Genomic DNA, 18,867 nt, shown 5'->3' with positions numbered 1-18,867 from the left:
TTGCAAAAAGAAGTTTTTCAAGAGTATATGTTTCATTTTATTTTCTTTCCTGGCAGGCTCTTAAACCTAAGACTGCTCATGATGACCATGGTTTAGGCAGCCAACAGAGATTACATGGGCACAGGAAGAAATGGCTCACAGCAGAAAAGATCTATCATTGGATATAAATGATATGGCAGGAGAGAATGGCCAAAAAGAGCATCTAACTGCTTTGCCATGTACTAATCATAACCCTATCTGAATGTGTAAAAGCACATGAATGACTGACAAAGTAGAAAGGTTTCTTCTTTCTTCACCTGAAATGGCCTGCAAGCGCAATGTGGTTTGACGCATTTCCTGGCTGGCATCCTTTTTATCCCACCTTCACCTGCTTATGAATTTCTGGTACCATGTCAGGAACATTAGTCCTTTAGACTTGCTTTTGTGTGTAAAACAGAGAGCTCAGATGTTCACTAATCATACTTCTGCTTGCTGCGCTGAAACAAATGCTATGATTGTGCTGTCTCATTTCAGCATAGCTGTGGAAAATTGTCTGTGTGCATCTAAATGCTAATCTAATGGAACAGCATCGTCTGGGCTTAAGTTGTGTCATTGTGCTGGCAACAGCACTCTTTTGTGTAAAAACAACAGATGACAGAGAACGCTGCTGAGATGGAGGTAATGAATTTCATCCAAAGAAATTCTGCACATTCCTCATCAAATTCCTGCACTTCCCTGAAAAAAACAAGACAAAGTTCTGCCAAAAAAATGTGGTAAAGTTCAGATACCAAAATATTAGAAACAGAGGCACCCTTCTACACAGCAAAATTGTCTGTGTTGCGGTTATGGGTAGCATTTGACAGGAAATAAAAAAGAAAATTGAAAAAGAGGTTTAGAGAGTGCAGGTGGGGAAGAAAAAAAAAAATAAATCCCATCTCCTGTGAACAAGAGACTGATTGGACTGGAACTCTTCATTTAGAAGGGAGTTAAGTGGCAACATCTACAAGTAAGGACTGGAAGGAGGATCCAGAGATCTACGGGCCTGTCAGTCTTACCTTGGTGCCAGGGAAGATGCTATGGAGCAGAGTATCTCAGGTGCCATTACACAGGACAACTGGATGATCAGGCCTTGTCAGCATAGCTTAATGAAAGTCAGGTCCTGCTTGACAAACCTGATCTCTGTCTATGACAAGATGATCCGATTAGTGGGTGAGGAAAAGGCTGTGGATGTTGTTTGCCTGGACTTTAGTAAAGCCTTTGACGGTGTTTCCTACAGCATTCTCCTGGAGAAACTGGCTCTTCATGACTTGGATGAGTGTACTCTTTGCTGGATAAAAAACTGGCAGGGTGTGTGGGCCCAAAGAGTTGTAGTGAATTGAGTTAAATTCAGCTGGTGGCTGGTTACAGGTGATGTTCCCCAGGGCTCAATAGTAGGGTCAGTTTTCTTTATTTCTTCATGATCTGGATGAGGGAATCGAGTGCACCATCAGTAAGTCAGCAGATGACACAAAGTTGGGAGGGAGTGTTGATTTGCCTGAGGGTAGGAAGGCTCTGTGGAGCTCTATGTATCAGAAATAGTGTGGCCAGCAGGACTAGAGAGGTGATTGTGCCTCTGTACTCAGCACTGGTGAGGCCACCCCCACTACAAGAATGACATTGAAGTGCTGGAGTGAATCCAGAAAAGGGCAACAAAGCTGGTGAAGGGTCTAGAGCATAAGTCTTATGATGAGTTTCTGAGGGAACTGGGGTTGTTTAATCCAGAAAAAAAGGAGGCTGAGGGGAGACCTTATCACTGTCTACAACTACCTTAAAGGAGGGTGTAGCAAGGTGGGGGCTGGTCTTTTCTCCCAAACAACAAGTTACAGGACAAGAGGAAATTATGTCAAGTTGTGCTGGGGGAGGTTTTGATTGGATATTAGGAAAAATTACTTCACCTAAAAGGTTGGCAGGCACTGGAACGGGCTGCCCAACAAAGTGGTTGAGTCACCATCCCTGGGAGTATTTGAAAGATGTGTAGATGTTGTGCTTAGAAAATGGTTTAGTAGCATATTTGGCAGTGTTAGGTCAATGGTTGGACTTGATGATCTTAAAGATCTTTTCTAACCAAAATGATTCAATTATTCTATCTTTCTAAATCCTAGGCTGCATCAGAGGAAGCATGACTAGTATGTTGAGGGAGTTGACTCTCCCCCTCCGCTCTGGTGAGACTTCTGAGCTTGTCTAGAGAAGGGCCACCAAGACAATCAGAGGGTTGGAGCATCTCTTCTATGAAGACAGGCTGAGAGAGTTTGGACTGTTCAGCCTGGAGAAGAGAAGGCTCCAGAGGGACCTCATAGTGGCCTTCCAGTGCCTGAAGGGGTCTACAGGAAAGCTGGGGAGGGGCTTTTTACAATGGCAGGTAGTGATAGGATGAGGAGTAATGGTTTCAAGCTTAAAGAGGGTACATTTAGGTTAGACATAAGGAAGAAATTATTTCCTGAAAGGATGGTGAGACACTGAAACAGGTTTCCTCAGAGGAGTTGTGACTGCCTCCTTCCTGGAAGTGCTCAAGGCCAGGTTGGATGGGGTTTGGAGCATCCTGGTTCAGTGAGAGGTGTCCCTGCCCATGCAGGGGGGTTGGAACGAGATAATCTTCAAGTTCCTCTCCAACCCAAACCAAACATTCTATGATCAATGTTTCATTCTTCTTTTCCATTGCTGTCATGATTTTTTCTGGGCTCTTCTGTTACATCAATTTATCTGCCTTCTTCCCCACTGTCTTTCTCCAAACCCCATATATTTGTGTATGGGAAAATGATTTCTTTAAGAGTATATTTTTCAAGTATTTTTCCTATGGTGCAGACAGATACTCAATTCTTAGAAATAAGCATGTTCATAGTTCCCTTCTCTTTTACGCCTGCTCTGTCATAGCTAGAACACCAGTATCTGTTTGGATGAGAATGGTATTGCTTCATTTTGAAAATGTTAGCCAAGACCAGATTTTTTACCTCTGCTTCACACCTGCTCTTCAAGCTACTCTGCTGTTTATGCTGCACTTCAGACACTAGTGTTCAGTAACCCAAATCAGTTTTTTAGGAAATGCTGTAAGAGTGAAAACAGTCAGGGTAAAGAAATCCTTTTAGATCATAAATATTTCAAACTTAAATCTTCAGTCTTTAAAATTTTGACAGAAACACCTTTGCTCAAAATAGTCTCGAGGCTTGAAAATCAGCAGTCACTGGATCTGCTTTGATAAAATGCTCTTGAAATATTTTATCCACAGTGGTCTGCAGATACCAGATCATGGATTCAGGAGCATTGTTGATTTTATAGAGCATTTTAGTTTTCATCACCCTCTGCCTTCTGCTCTCCTTGCACTGTTTCAAAGGTGACAACTACCTCTTTATCCCACAGGGGATGACAACTTTATTGCTGTCTCCTTAGTATCCTCTCTTGCACTGTGCTTACATCTCTTGTGTTCAGCTCTTCATCTCCAGCTAATTGAGCGATGTAACTAGGCTAAAACCACACGCTGCCCTTCAGCTGGAAGTTTGCTCTTTTGTTTCAGAAGTGAGGTTAGACTAATACAGCTAAAAGCTTGTTGGGTTTCTCTCAGCTGTATCATTTGATAGACTAAACAATATTCCCTTTATCTGTAAGCACTGCTGTCTTCGATGTGGTGTTTGGAGTGTGGAAGAGGTTATGAATTACAGCTTTTAGCTCTTCGCTGCCCAGAAGTTGTGGAGCCAAAACCCCCAGAATGCCAGCTTGTTGTTCTGTGCATGTGAGGGAAGGCACATTTGTGGCTAAGGAGTCTTGTATGAGTAAATTGAGTGTGTGTAACATGAGTAGCAGGCTGTGTGGATTGCCTGGTAACACACAAAGGCTTCTAAAAGGAGCTGGGACTAACAAGATGTCTCGCTACTTCCCTTCCAGCTCTTTCTCCTGGCACTTGCAACCAACCTTTCATGGCTCTTTTTGCTGACTCTGGGGCTGGCACTGGAGAGCAATTCAGAAACAGCATCTCTTCCACGTGCCAAAACAACACAAAATAAAAAAAAACAAACAACCCAGAATCACTTAATACATTTTTCTCATGTAATAGGCCATGACAGCTCACATAGGGACCAGATGAGTGCTAAGCTAGTACCAGGTATATGTAGGACTGTGCAGCTAGGAGCAACATGGGAGGGCAAATGTTAATAAGCCCTCATATTTGCTGTTCTGTGACGCTTCACCCTCCTTGGTTCCTACTTTTATTTGAGTTAGAATGGAAGTGCACCTTAATTTCAGCACATGTAACAGAATTTAAAGGGAATCTTTTCATTATTCTTTGACAAAAATGCACTGTTGTAGATTAAAAATGTAACTTCAGTTGGTTTAGTTATCGCACTGCTTTTCAGCATTATTTAAATGGTCTACTGTATATTAAATGTCTAACCCCAAAACTGACTGAGTTAATTTATTTTTTGAAAAAATACTTTGATTGTCACTTTTGGAACTGGTTTGGCTGTGTAGGCTCAGGGAATTCAGGGAAAGCCTCTGGGGATAAACACTGTTATATGAGGAGATGACTATCCTGTAGGGGAGAGTTGTCCAGACTCCTGGACTGAGAAGTAGAACTTAAACAGAGCCCTGAAGTTTATTGGCCCATGTGAAAATGCTCAGGGGACATGACTTGTGTGGCATTTAGCTATCTTGCATCCAGCTGTGATGAGTGTATCAACATACTCATGATCCTCTGATGAAGGAGTATTTGTGTTATTAATTCAGCATAAATATATAATTATGATTATTTAAATTAACAATAATGTGCCAACTATAAGCTGAATATATAATATAAATTTACATAAACGAAAAACTATTTGGTGCTATATGGGGGAAGACTGTTGGTGAAGGAAGCAAGCAGACCTTTTTTGTAGCTGTAGTACTGAAAATCATGGAAATAAATGCTATGTATTTATTTCTCTGTTTACTGTGTTTGAGACAGTTTGCAGCAGAAAATACACAGTTAATGAAATGATGGTTGAAGTGCAAACCTGACCCAACTGAGCAGTTAAGAATCCTCTAAACTCTGGTTTTATTAACTGATGAAGAAAGCTAAAGGCATGAATGAAAAAAATGAGTTGGCTGTGGATTTCAGTGTATGAGGAATGAAATTATTCTAGCTTTGGCATGGGCCTATGTCCAAAGCTAAACAATATTATCAGTGGTAATGCAAATAAACTTCTAATAAATACTAGTGCTCTGTAGCTTAAAAAGAGCTTAATGACATGCTCATAATACAGTAAAGGTAACTACCTTTTATCCATCAGAAAAAAAAAAAAAAAAGCATAATAAACAACTGCTTCCAAGTGCAGAGAAATTACTAACTGCTTTAAAGAGAGGGCAAGTCTCATGTGTCAAAAGTAAAGTTAATGTTAGCTACTATTTTGTGAGTGCGGATGAATGATTGGTATGGACTTCTGATTCTAGGACTGATTGCTTAAGATAACACCAGTTCAAGAAAAAAAGGTGAAGATTATTCGTCCAGGGAGGCTAAAGACTGTATTTTTAGTATTGAGATGAAACACAGTTATGCTGTATAACAAAGTACGTGTGAGTAGGACAAAAATCAATGTTAAGACTGTAAAAGAAAGCACATAGAAGAAGGCAGTACATAGAAGAAACATGGTGATGTCCTTTTATGTGACAGCTGGGAGACCAACACTATTGAAATGTTTGGTCCATCATTTAAAATAGACATTAAGATGCTTGCCTGGCAAGATTATGGAACAGATCATCCTAAGCACCATCAAGTGGCATGTAGAAGACAACCAGGGGATCAGGTCCAGCCAACATGGGTTTAGGAAAGGAAGGTCCTGCCTGACTAATCTCATCTCCTCATCTCCTTCTATGACTGGGTGACCCACCTAGTGGATGAGGGGAAGGCTGTGGACATGGTCTAGCTCAACTTCAGCAAGGCCTTTGACACAGTCTCCTACAGCATCCTCCTGGAGAAGCTAGCAATCCACAGCTTTGACAGGTGCACCCTTCACTGGGTCAAAAACCAGTTGGATGACTGGGCCCAGAGAGTGATGGTGAGTGGACCTGCATCCAGCTGGCATCCTGTGACCAGTGGTGTCCCCCAGGGATCAGTGCTGGGCCCAGTCCTATTCAACATCTTTACTGATGACCTGGATGTGGGGATTGAGTTCACCCTCAGTAAGTTTGAAGATGACACCAAGCTGAGGGGGAATATGGGTCTGCCAGAGGGCAGGAAGAAACTGCAGAGGGACCTGGACAGGCTGGGTCAATGGGCTGAAGCCAACGGCATGAAATTCAATGGTGCAGGGTCCTGCACTTTCGCCACAACAACCCCAGGCAGGGCTATGGGCTGGGGGAAGAGAGGCTGGAGAGCAGCCCAGCAGAGAGGGACCTGGGAGCACTGGTTGACAACTGGTTGAACATGAGCCAGCACTGTGCCCAGGTGGCCTGGAAGGGCAATGGATCCTGGCTTGTATCAGGAATAATGTGGCCAGCAGGAGTAGGGAAGTGATTGTGTCCCTGTACTCAGCACTGGTGAGGCCTCATCTCAAGTACTGTATCCAGTTCTGGGCCCCTCATTTCAAGAAGGACATTGAGGTGCTGGAGCAAGTCCAGAGGAGAGCAACAAGGCTGGTGAAGGGACTAAAGGGAAAGTCTTATAGGGAGAGGCTGAGGGAACTGGCGTTGTTTAGCCTGGAGAAGAGGAGACTCAGGAGGGACTTTATCACTCTCTACAACTACCTGAAGGGAGGGTGTAGTCAGCTGGGGGCTGTGCTCCTCTCCCAACCAACTAGCAATAAGACAAGGGGGCATGGCCTCAAGCTGCTCCAGAGCAGGTTCAGGTTGGATATTAGGAAGCACTTCCTCACGGAGAGGCTGATCAGACATTGGAATGGACTTCCCAGGGAAGTGGTGGAGGCACTGTCCCTGGAGGTGTTCAAGGAAAAGCTGGATGTGCCACGGTCTAGCCAATGTGGTGATGTTAGGTCATAGGGTGGACTTGATGATCATAAAGGTTTTTTCCAGCCTTGGTAATTCTGTGATTCTGTGATATGCTACAGTCAGACAATTAGAGGAAAAACAGCTGGACTTGATTTTTCAAGGCTTTTGATACAGTCCCCCACAGCCTCCTCCTAGAGAAACTGACTTGTTATGACCTTGACAAGTGGTCTATGTGGTAGGTGGGGAACTGGCTGACAGACCATACCCAGAGGGTGATAGTAAATAGTTCTTCCTCAAACTGGCAACCAGTCACAAGTGGGGTCCCCCAGGGATCGATACTGGGCCTAGTGACGTTCAACATCTTCATAAGTGACCTGGATGTTGGGTTCAAGAGCACCCTGATGAGGTTTGCTGACGACACCAAAATGAGTGGAGAGGTTGACACTCATATATAGCGTGTATGTTAGGAATATCTATTATTCAAACCTCCACTACTTTAAATAAAGATAAAACACTGTTAGTAATTTATGAATCTCAAGTCTAAAGAGAATAACTCTAGCTAAATCTTGTGGTATGTTACCTCAGTGGCCAAGAATGTTTGTAAAAGTAAAGGGAAGGATTCACTATTTATGCCGTTTCTCAGTGTTCATGAGGAGTGCTCTTTTTGGCCACACTGACAGAACCAAATACTGCAGCAGGGACACTACGTCCATGTCTTCTGTGAATACCTAACAGTCCAGTAAAAATCTAGGAGTGTTTCCTCACCTACCTTACAGGAATTTTAGAGTCCTGCAGGATTTACAGTACTTGACGTGCTGTAGCTACTTGTCACGCATTTTTATAAAGTAGCATGTTCCCCAGGAGCAGAGAAATAAACAGTAACTGCAGCTGGAGTTGCAGTTTTGGTGTCTGGGTAATAAATAAATACTCATTATCATTGTGGATTGCACTACAGATTTGTGCTTTGAAGCTTCTTGTTGATATGTTTTTTGTTGATTTTACCTTTGAAAACAGCAAAATGCTTATGCTATATGTCTGTCCTACTGAATTATGAAAACGTGGGTGATTTTACAAGAAGCAATGATAATATTGCAAACCAGTTGCTCTTCGAATCGAGAAAATTTGTGAGCTGGTATATTATACTATCAATAATAGATTACAATCTTAGATGACTGTCATCATAGATGATAGCAGTGATTCTTGCTGTATGTTTATCTATAAATAGCATGCCACTAGACTACAATTTACAATCCTATTATCTTGTAATAAAAGAATAAGAGGAGACAGAGTTAAAGTGAAAGGCTGTAAATTTAAAGTCAAATGAAAAAGTAATTTTTTCACACAGGGAAAAAGCTAACTATTGAAATCTCTGTCACAGATCACAGAACCAAGAATTTAGCAAGCTTAAGACTTGATTGACCATAGATATGTGTCTACAATAAATGACACTTGCACAGCATCTTTAGAAGTATTTTCTTCAATACTGTTTTTTACTTAACCAAGTAGCCACTTAAAACAGGTAGCCAGTAGCATTATGATGGTGTTCCAACAAATGAAGGGATTTTAAATGCTACTTTGCCAAAGTTGAGGAGATCTGGATGAAGGCTGCTAAAGTGGGCACATAAATCTACCTGTTAATGTTTTATGTTCCCTCTTGGAGCTCTGTTATCAGTCACTATGGGAGACTTACCTCAACTAGGTATTTCAGTAGCAGCAGTTCCTGGGCCGTTCTGCACCTATCGCCAGAATCTTTCCCATTAGTGGTGTTCATCTCTCTTGCTCTCTTTTTGCCACAGATAGGGCCTTTTGGCTTTTAAGCCTTAGCACAAATTAGCTTGAATGTCTTCTATTTATAAAAGGGAAACGGTGTCTTCGGGCTTGCAAGAATTGGGGGGTGTGTGTTACTATACATCTGTTGTACACTTCATTGCAGGGATTTGAGTAGAATGGTTGCCTTTGGAGAAACCACTTAGTAACCAAAATGGGTTATGCAAAAAGCAGCTGGCTTGCACAGAGAAATGAATTGTAGCCATACTTGCTTATTTTTTGATTTCTCTTATCCTTATGCCTGTTAAAACAAATATTAATGGAGATTATAATAACAAACTAAACTGGGGATGCAGTAAACCAACATATCTGTATTGACAGGACTCAGCACTCCACTCCAGGTTCAAATTATAAAAAATGCTTCCTAGCAGAAATGAATGAAAACCTCTTATTTTATACCTAATCATGAGAAATAACTGATGCAAGGAAGAAATTTACCAAGAACTTTTCTTAATTTAATTCAGAAAATTTGGATGAAAGTTGGGAGTAATTTGTTAGGGTAATGTGAGAATGTCAGCATTACGTGACCATTATTTTGAAGAGACATTGTGTGACACCAAAAAAAAGGTAACACTGACTGAAAGGTATTATATTTAAAAAGAATAATAGGACATGGAGGTTGATGTAGTACAAAACCAAGCCATAAAAGCAATGGTTATCCATAACAGAAAATAGAGCCATTTGGAAAACTATATGATGGATGAAATTGAGAACTCTTTTCTTGTGTGATCTCTGACAGCTATTACATATCCTTGATAAAAACAGGAACACAGTGAAAATCAATTGTTTGCATATCTCTCATCATGTGAGATTCAGTAAGTTACTGGCTTTATCATACCTCAATTTCCATCCATGAAAAGTGACCAATAAAACTGGTCAATATTGTAAGGTAATTTGAAATCTGTGGAAGAAAGCTTTAAGGATGTGTTACACAGTTATTTTAACTTTAATTGAATCTGCTGTCTTCAAAGTTTAAACTGTGCTTGGGTAATTTTAATAGTGAATGGCAAATGATTGCAGTGCTAACGAAAGTACATTATGAGATATTAACAAAACTCTTAAGGTGTTTATTTTTTTTATTTAGGGTCAAGTTGTTTTCAGAAATGGAGAGAGGATGGGAACCATCAAATTTACACAATTCCAAGGTAGGTTGCAAACAATTTAATTTTCATTATATTTATTTATGCAGTTTCAAACTTGTATATCAATTGATTTTGTTTCAGGATGTTTTTAATATGTATAAATATTTTGAAAAGGAACTGCTTGGAAGAAGCCACAAGATACTTTAAATGTTTTGTTAGCTGTTTAATATACCATGGTTTGAACCCTGGGTGCTCTGAGGTATTCCCAGATATTTCCAATAATTTTTCTAGAAGAAAATCCAGATACTTACGGAAACTACTGATCTGTAACAGCCAACAGCTGTTGGAAAATCTCTACTGGTCGGCTAAGCATCCACTTCTTAGTACAGTCGTTTCTGAAAACCAGATCTGAAGAGGAATTTAGAGAGGATTTTTGCTGTTAAGCTCTTTCAAGTTAGTGTTTGTGCTCTCTGAAGACTAATTTCCAACATTCTGGAACTGCTTGCTAAAAATTGTATCAGGAGTCAGTCCCTCAGTGTGCAGAGAACACAAACTGCTGGCCCCATCCCTCAGAGGCAACACACTCCACAGAGCAAGTCTGCTTCATCTTCTCGGTCTGGGCTGCTCCTGCAGGGAATGGTCTCCACAGCAGAGACCACAAATGCAGCTGTGAGGATTTGTGAAGGGTCATTTGCAGCTGGGACGAGGTGCTTGCTTGGAAGTTTTCTGCAGAAGCGGTGATTCATAGAAGACTTGTTACAGCTTTTTCTACAGTTCATAGAATGTAATTCATGGTTTTGTTCCTAGGCTGAGGCTGAGATAAAAGTGGAGAGGATTGCATTTGGATGGTCTCGTGAGAGTGGTAGTGAGAAAGCTGGCAAATCCTTTTCAGACAATGTATGAGAAAGAAGCTTGCACTCCCTTTGTCTACAGGAGATTGCTTTAAACATAATCCTGCTGACCAAGTTACAAAGGCTGATCCCTTAAACAGAAATTGTCTGCTGTATGGGCATTATTATTAATGAACAGCTATGTACTTGTGGGTATCTGTTACTCATTCTAATTTACTGAATCAATTTTTGGGATTGCTCTTGCCTTCACCACTCTAACTGATCCTATTAACTCATGTTCCCTGAAGAACCCACTAAAACTTTGCAGATGTCATCTCATGGTAATATAATTTAGAAATTCTTGCTCAACCCTAATTATAAATACCGATTGCTTTTTGCTTCTTCTTCCTTCTCCTCCAATACCTTCCCCCCATTTTTTCACAGTAGCAGCGTTTACAGTTACATGAAAGAATCATGAGAAAATTCTGCCAGGGGAATTTTACAAGGGGCGTTTATTTGTCAGAAGTCTGAAGGAGCTCTTATGCATTATGCCTCAGGCAGCTGTGTGTACCCTTCTAGAGCATCTGAGCAAGGAGGAAGTTTCATGCGTTCCCTCTGTGTGTTAAGGATGTGATTGGGCATCATGGGGAGGTGCAACATGTGTCTTCTGAACTAATCTGGATGAAGAATAGAAGTATAGGATAACTGATTTCATATAGATTTTCATTTCCAACCATTGAAATTGAGCTTATTTATAATGTTTCATTTTCACATCAGATGCCATTTAATATAAATGGTTTTACCATCGGTTGAATTACTGTTTGGTCAATAAGAACACAGGAGACAACTGCTATTTTTTAATACCTTTCAATTAGAACATTACGATTTCAGAACTGATTTAATCACATATTTGGAATTCTGTTCATCAACCAAAGGTTTCCAATTAACCTACAGGAAAAAAATAACCTGGGAGTCCTATGATGAAATGCAGATGAAGAGCTGGATTTTTTCTCCTGCAAGCAGCAGTCTGTCAATACATATGAAGCCTGGTCTTAAGTGTGGTTTAGTGTCTTATTACTGTTGGAAATTAAAAGAGTGTAGGAAAACTAGATGAGAAATGAAAATAAGGAGCAGTATAACAATGTAGGTGAAAGTAATCTGTCTTTTTTTAACTACAACTTACGTTCTAAGTATTAATATTTTTTTTCTGTTAGTCTGTCATCGGTATTGTTTTTATTCAAGGCTCTTACATTCAATTTTGTGGTATAATTGTAGAAATTATTCATTTGTTCAAAATAACTATTGGTTAGGAAGCTTTCTGAAACATTCACATTAACTTTTAATAAATCTTGGACTATTGGGAAAGTTCCTAATAGTGGAAAGAAGTTAATTAAATCCAGTACTTAAAATGGTAAATGGGCTTTTTTTGCTGTTCCTCATTTGCCAGGGTAGGAAATCAACTGGGTAGACTCAGGAGCTTAATTTTCTGTTCTTTGCTGGAAACTTTTGTGTTAATGAGACTATCTGCAACATTTTGGCTATGGAAAAAGCAAACAGCCATGTCTACCAGAGGCAAGGGGAAACCAGCCTTTGAGGGTTGTGAGGGTAACTGCCTGACACGATGTGATGAAATGTTGTATAGCTGGTTTAATTTTGAATCTAGGTATATTTTTTCCCAAGCTCCCACTAGTCGTGTCTCCTTTTTAGCTTCGGTTAGTTTTGCAAGTGGTCAAAGAGATGGTGCCAGAGATAGCTGTGACCGAACTACTTGCTGCTTTATAGATCATGACTATCACCCAGGAATGATTTGATATGCAGCACAGGATACAAAGCACATGTAACAGTGGGTTTTATCCCTTACCTTACTGGCAAATGAAGAGCAGTCTATCAGTCTAGCTCAAATATCCAAGTGATGTTTGAAGCTGGCATCCTTCCAAATAAATAGCAATTTTTCCATAGGTGCAATGAAAGGACTATTCTCCTTTTTGAACATGTAATGGAAGTAGATGGCCAAAATCTGTTGGCTAGTGAGAGCTGAAAGAGGGTCATGGCAGCTGTTGTGTGCACATCAAGGAGAAGGGAGGGCAGCAACAAAACTGAGATGGTAGATTAGTTTGATAGAGGAAGCTGCAAGAACAGATACATAACTGTCCTTCAAAGTGTTTCTCTTTGGCAGATCTTTTCTGATTAATCAGACTGGAGCCTAAAAGGCACCTTGCTTTCAGTCATGTTCCTATTTCTGTCAGGCATTAGAGAAAACCTAAGAGATTTCTGTGCTGGAACAGATTCAAATGGAAAATTAAAGGTGAATTGTAAACAAATGCCATTGAAATGTGCATAAATCATGCTTCTTGTAGATAGGAACAAAAATCTATAGTACTTCACACTGAAAAAACTTAAAGAAAGTGGATGGTCACCTGCTGTGTGTTTCTGAAAATAATTTGTTTCAGCTCATTTAGCCAGGTAATATGGGGCTACATTTGTCAGTGTTGAAGACTGATCTGGGTAACAAGCAGAGTGGGAACATGGCTTGTCAAGTGTAAAACTGTTGATCTTCTTAGAAATTCTGGAGTAAAAGCTCCAGATACTCTTATCTGAGTTTAATCAACAGTAACGGAGAACCAAATGTCTACCCTACAGTCAAGAGCAAAGTAAACGAGAATCTAGGGTTGGTTTTCTGGAGCCTCAGTTCATCTACTCAGTTCTGACAAGAACTAAGCACCTGTCCACAGCTGCTTCAATGAAGGAGCAATTCTCCAGAATCACCTACAGCTTGTTCTCTAGGGGCATCAATCCAACCCTGGAAAAGTTTCCTCCTGTTGTACGAAATACAATCCAGCAGACTCTTAACTACTTTTGATTGTTGCTTCTGTAAGGGTTCATATAAAAAATGAGACTAATTGACTTTGAATTTTTATTTTTTTATTTAGCATCTATCCAGTATATATCCCACAGAATCAGTTTGTGGGTTTTCCTTCTGTGATAATGTAGAAAGAATGTAATCCAACAAACAGGAAATATTTAGTGACATCTCTGAAAATTCAGTTTTCAAATATATCTGGAATCTGTGGGATCAAGTATCCAGAATCAGTGGATTCAGATGTTTCTGCTTGTACAGCATATTTACAAGGTGAGAATAAAATATCCTTATAAATACTTCAGCATAGCTGAATATAGGGGAAAATATAAATACTTTGGAATAGCTGAATATAGGGGAAAAGTGAGTAGCTAATTCTGCCAGCTAAGCAGAATTTGAACAGTGAACAATAAATAATCACTAGTATCATGTAATGACCAATAAAGTTGTAAAACAAACTGCCAGGTATTTATCCTGGGCAGCTGGATTCTTCTGGAAAGGATCACTCTGTCATTAAAGACTATCATTTTGCACATAAAAAGGGAATTTTTTAATTAAGGAGTCAGAAAGCTTAGTTCTGACACATCCTTACTGGAGTGCTTGACTGCAATCACAAAAATGTGTGTGGTAGTCTTCTTGGTGGACTGTATATAGTCCATGTTATCTGAACATGAGTAGTATAGTTAGCCATTCATATCTTCATAGAATCATAGAATACCAGGTAATCAAGGATCTCCTGGTCCAAAAGGAGATCTTGGCAAAAGCACCGTCTAGGTAAGGTGGCCCATCACCTTGTCCAGATGAACCGTAAAAGTGTACAGTGTTGGGGAACCCACCACTTTCCTAAGAAGATGATTCCAATGGCTGATTGTTCTTATTGTCAAAAAATTTCCATAGTGAGCACTGCTGGTTTTTTTTAGCTTAGTGATCAATTAATCCTCTTGAATTAGGTCTGTTAAACAGTGCCCTTGGTGGTTTGTAGCAGTGCCCTGCACACCACACTCATGAATCCCCCCTCAAATTCCCCCTGACCTCACCCTGAACATGCTTTTTCAGCTCCAGGGCAGTTAGTGGTGACTATATGGAACCTTTAACAGGTCCCTCCCAATGGGAATTCCCATAAATAATAGTTTTCTGCGTGCTATTAGATGTTTCAATACCAGTTCATCCTGATATTCTGAACTGTGGTATACAAAATCCCACTGGTGCTCTCCTGTCTTACAGCTCCTCCTTTAGAAGGCTCATTCAGTGAGTATTTTAGGCATTGCATTTCAGTCACACTACCCCTGCAGAACACCACTAGTGCCACTTCCCTCTTTTGTTGGCAGTGTCTTGTTTTAAGCAATTTGTGATGGTATCGTCTGTATGAAACTACAAAGTGTTCACAAAACTGACTTAGAGTCCCATTTCCATGAAAAGAATCACCTCTTAATATGGACAGGTGCACCAAGTAGAGTCCTGAAAGGGTCTGACTTGAATGATGTCATTACTGATTAAGAAGATGTGCTAGAATGTGTGATTATCAAATGTATAATGGTCTCTGAGGGAGCCAGCAGGCACAAAGGGGACCAGACAAAGATTCAGAAAGCTATTAACAAACTGGGGAAGTGATCAAGAAAAAAAAGAATGCAGTTGATTTAGGTCAAATGCCTGGTGCTACATTGGGAATAAACTGCTGTATAAATACAAAATGGGCAACAATTCAGCAGGCTGTAGTTATACATAAAAAGAACTAGGGGTTAGAGTGGGTCACAGGCTGAACATTAATAGGCAAACACGTGAAGAGGTAGAAAAACAAAAATTGCATACTGCCATGTATAAATAACAGTATTCTTTTAATCAACTTGGTGCCAAAAGGCTACAGCTAACTGCTTTGTCTAGTGCTGATTGAACGAAAGTGTGTATATGACAGAGGACTGAAAACAGGCCTCATTATAAGAGGTCCAGGCTGCTTAGAGAAGATTAAATACATGATAATTACCACTAAAACATTTGCTTGTCCTGCCCTCATCAGCTGGCTGAGAAGTAAGGGATTTAAATAGTAGCAGTGCAGATTTAAGCCAAAAATTAGGAAAAACTCTCTAATAAAACTTGTATTTAAACTCTGGAAGGTGCATAACATTGCTGCCTCTGGAAGTTTCAAAGTTAAACAGAACTCTGAAGTGGCATATGTGTATTCATTATGCCTTGAGACAAACAGGTGGCTTTTATTACATCTTGAAGTCTCTGCTAGGCCAACTGTGTTCAGTTGTAAGCTAATGCTCCTCTACAGTGTAGATTATGTGATTCTGACACTATTTACAAGAATCTATCCACTGGATGCTACTAAGAACATTTGTTGTATTTCTTTAAATTGTTTCTAGTAAAAGACATAAGCATGACACCTTAGGCCAATAGCTAGGTAATTTGTAGAGATGAAACACTGATTTAGTTCCTCTTCCAACACTGATTCTAGTTTTGAGGTTTTTTACCTTTAATTTAAATGTTATTTGAATGTAAAATGCCCAAGTAATCTTTGGTACTTGGATCCCTTATCCACATGAGGATCATAACTATTAATAGGTTACATTGTCAGGCCCTCTGACCCTTTGTCTTCTGGTCTATCAGTCTCAATTTTTTTCTCTATGTTGTACAAGAGGACAAATAGTGAAAGTCATGTATAGCATGGTCATAAATAGAAAGAAGTGAAAATGACAGTTCTGCTCAGGCAAAAAGTGAATTAAACATGGGATTTCCAAAGTGTATGATGACTCTTCTAACAATTTATATTTAAATAGGTACTATATGAAAGGGAAGTGCTGCACCACCCCTTCTGCTGATATATTTTAAAGAAGGAATTCCCCATCAGTTCTTGGCAGAAAGAGGTGAATCCTCCTCCCCAAACATATACACATACATGTGCACGTTATAAAATAAAAACCTACTGATAATTAAGAAATCTAGCGAGATATAGAATTTTCCTCCTGGCAATCAAAAATAGAAAAGTGAAACTTCTCCCTTGTCTGTACACAAGGCAGTGGGATTTGGTGTGCAGAGATTCTGGTATTGCAGTGCTTAATGCTGCAACACCCGATTCTGTTTGGATCTGACCATAGTTATTTGTATGCCTCGTGCAAGAAGAATTGCAGTATTGGGTCAGATAATAAGTGTTGTCCAGTTCAGCATCCACTTGATGGTGGATACTGAGGGAAGGATATGGCATATTTCAGTTATGGGTAGGTGTGTCAGAACTGGCATATATAGAATTATTTTTTCTCTATTCACTTTCAGTCCCCAAAGGCAAGCATCTTCATTACTTTTAGAGCTGGAAGGTGTCTCTGGACCATCAAGTTTAACAGTTGCTTGTGGATTTATCCTCTATCAAATCATATCTTTCATGAATCCATTTATACTTTTGGCCTTCAACACATCCAGTGGCAATGAGTTTCACAAAATAATTATGCATGTAATGATTTAAGCCCTTCCATCTGTTTGTTTGCTTGTTTGTTTAAAACCAGCTATCTCACAATTTAATTGGGCATACCCTGCCTCTGGTAATGTGAGAAGCAGTAAATAATTGTGTCTTATTCACTTTCTTCATATCATTCGTGTATTACAGATCACTTTTGTCAATTGCTCTCTTTGAAATGCAAGGCCCTGTCCTCCATTTAAAAGCTCATGTCCTCATCTCAAAGCTGCTCTGTAATTCCAATAATCCTCTACCTCTTCTGATATTTGCAATGCATAATGGGAGCCACACATAGCATCCACCTCCACATATCACACTGCTGAATGACCTCTCTGTATTATTTTAACTGGGCTCCCAGTATTCATTTCTATCTTATTCATCCCTCTTTGCCTTTCTCATCAACAGTGAGCACAGTACTAATGTTTTCAAAGAACCCACCACAGCAAACCCAAGGTCTCATTCTGGATGCTATTAATTAAATAGTACCAACCACTTAGTCCGTTTACCTGGTATTATATTTCTCTTGTATCTCTGTAACTTACTAGCACTGAACATCGCCTGTAATTTTATTATCATTGTCTCATAGTTCTTTATACCAGTCCTCTGTCAGATTAAAGCATAAAAGATTATATTTTTATGTGTTCATAACTGTTTTCCCTTTTTATTGTTTGATTTTTTGGAACACATTTCCTATTTGATTTCTCTTTTTTTTCCCCTGTATTTACTAGCAGTGATGTATTCCCCTAAGACAGTTATTCCTCTTGTATTGCACTGTATTGGTATTATTTAATAATCATTGATATTTTTGTTTGGTTTTCTAAATAAACACGGAATATTGTATTGAGATTCAGGTACCTCAGTCAAGCAGGTGCACTGTCAAACTGGAAAAAGGACAGATAAGAGCAACAGAAATTGTTTGGGGTCTTAGGGTGTCATAAAGAAAGATTAAAGGGATTAAGTGTGTGGAGTTGCTAGAATCACTTGTTCATCTGGAACAAGCAGTATTGTGTGGATATAAATTGCAAGGCCAGGGAGGGTGCACAGAAAGGGTGCGCTGATTCTACAGCTACTGGTTGTCACAGCAGCTTATTTTGTTTTCCTTGTGCCAGCTTTAAGCTGGTGAACTGGGGTGCTGCTGGCAGTGTAGCAACAGTAAAACAGAGCAGACAGTAAGCTGGAAATCTGCCAAGGAGCAGAAGGAGCATTTTGGTAGGTAGCCTTTCCTTTGGGAGCGCAGCCATGGGAGAACGTAGCTTTGCAGCTATCAGCATTCAAGCCAGCTAGTTTAGGCTACCTGGGCCCTTCTGTGCCACCCAAAGTTGCAGTAAACAAGAGAGAATTGCTGCAAAGAGCTGGATTCACTGTTTTCCCCAGGCCTGAGAGGCAGGCACCTGTGAGGAGCAGGGGAGACCTATTTATCACTCTGTGGCTGTGCTTTATAGAGCAGTTCATCCCTTGAGAGGTGGTTTGGACTGTGAGAATAATTCTTACCGAGACATCCACACACATTATAGAAATACCTGATTTTTTAAGATAATTCCACTTCATTCTACATGCTCTGAGGAACTGATTAGTCACTGTCACTGTTTTGTGCAAAACTGTCTTAGGGGCTGTCTAAATACCAAAGAAAAGGACTAAGTTTCAAAAATAACAGCAAAGAAATAAAGTTGGAAAGCAACATAAAATAATTTTACAATAATTAATCTCTACAAAAGTGTGAAATATCCAGCTCCAGAAAGCTGACAGAAATAAGTACCCCACTAAACCAATGCTGTCTGAGAAAGACCTAAAAGAATTGTCAGCTGTCTTCTTCAGAGCTCTCCTACTTTTACTGCAATTAAAAATGCACCTTTTTTTTTTTTTTTTTTTTTTTTTTTTTTTTGGGGATTTATGGAA

The 18,867-nt window shown here is 39.8% G+C and overlaps 1 protein-coding gene across 1 annotated transcript in view; it reads left to right on the top strand.

Annotated features, from left to right (window-relative positions):
* GABBR2 (gamma-aminobutyric acid (GABA) B receptor, 2) overlaps nucleotides 1-18,867 on the top strand; it is a 371,505-nt gene that overhangs the window by 157,690 nt on the left and 194,948 nt on the right. Inside the window, exon 8 of the mRNA XM_009996521.1 lies at nucleotides 9,839-9,899. Within this exon, the coding sequence (XP_009994823.1) occupies nucleotides 9,839-9,899 (61 nt within the window). The remainder of the gene's footprint in view (nucleotides 1-9,838; nucleotides 9,900-18,867) is intronic.

This window comes from Chaetura pelagica, unplaced genomic scaffold (genome assembly GCF_000747805.2).
Source record: "Chaetura pelagica isolate M959 unplaced genomic scaffold, ChaPel_1.0 scaffold82, whole genome shotgun sequence".
NCBI classification, from domain to species: domain Eukaryota; kingdom Metazoa; phylum Chordata; class Aves; order Apodiformes; family Apodidae; genus Chaetura; species Chaetura pelagica.
Note: the sequence above shows the minus strand (reverse complement) of the source record. Positions and strands in the feature narration are given on the sequence as shown.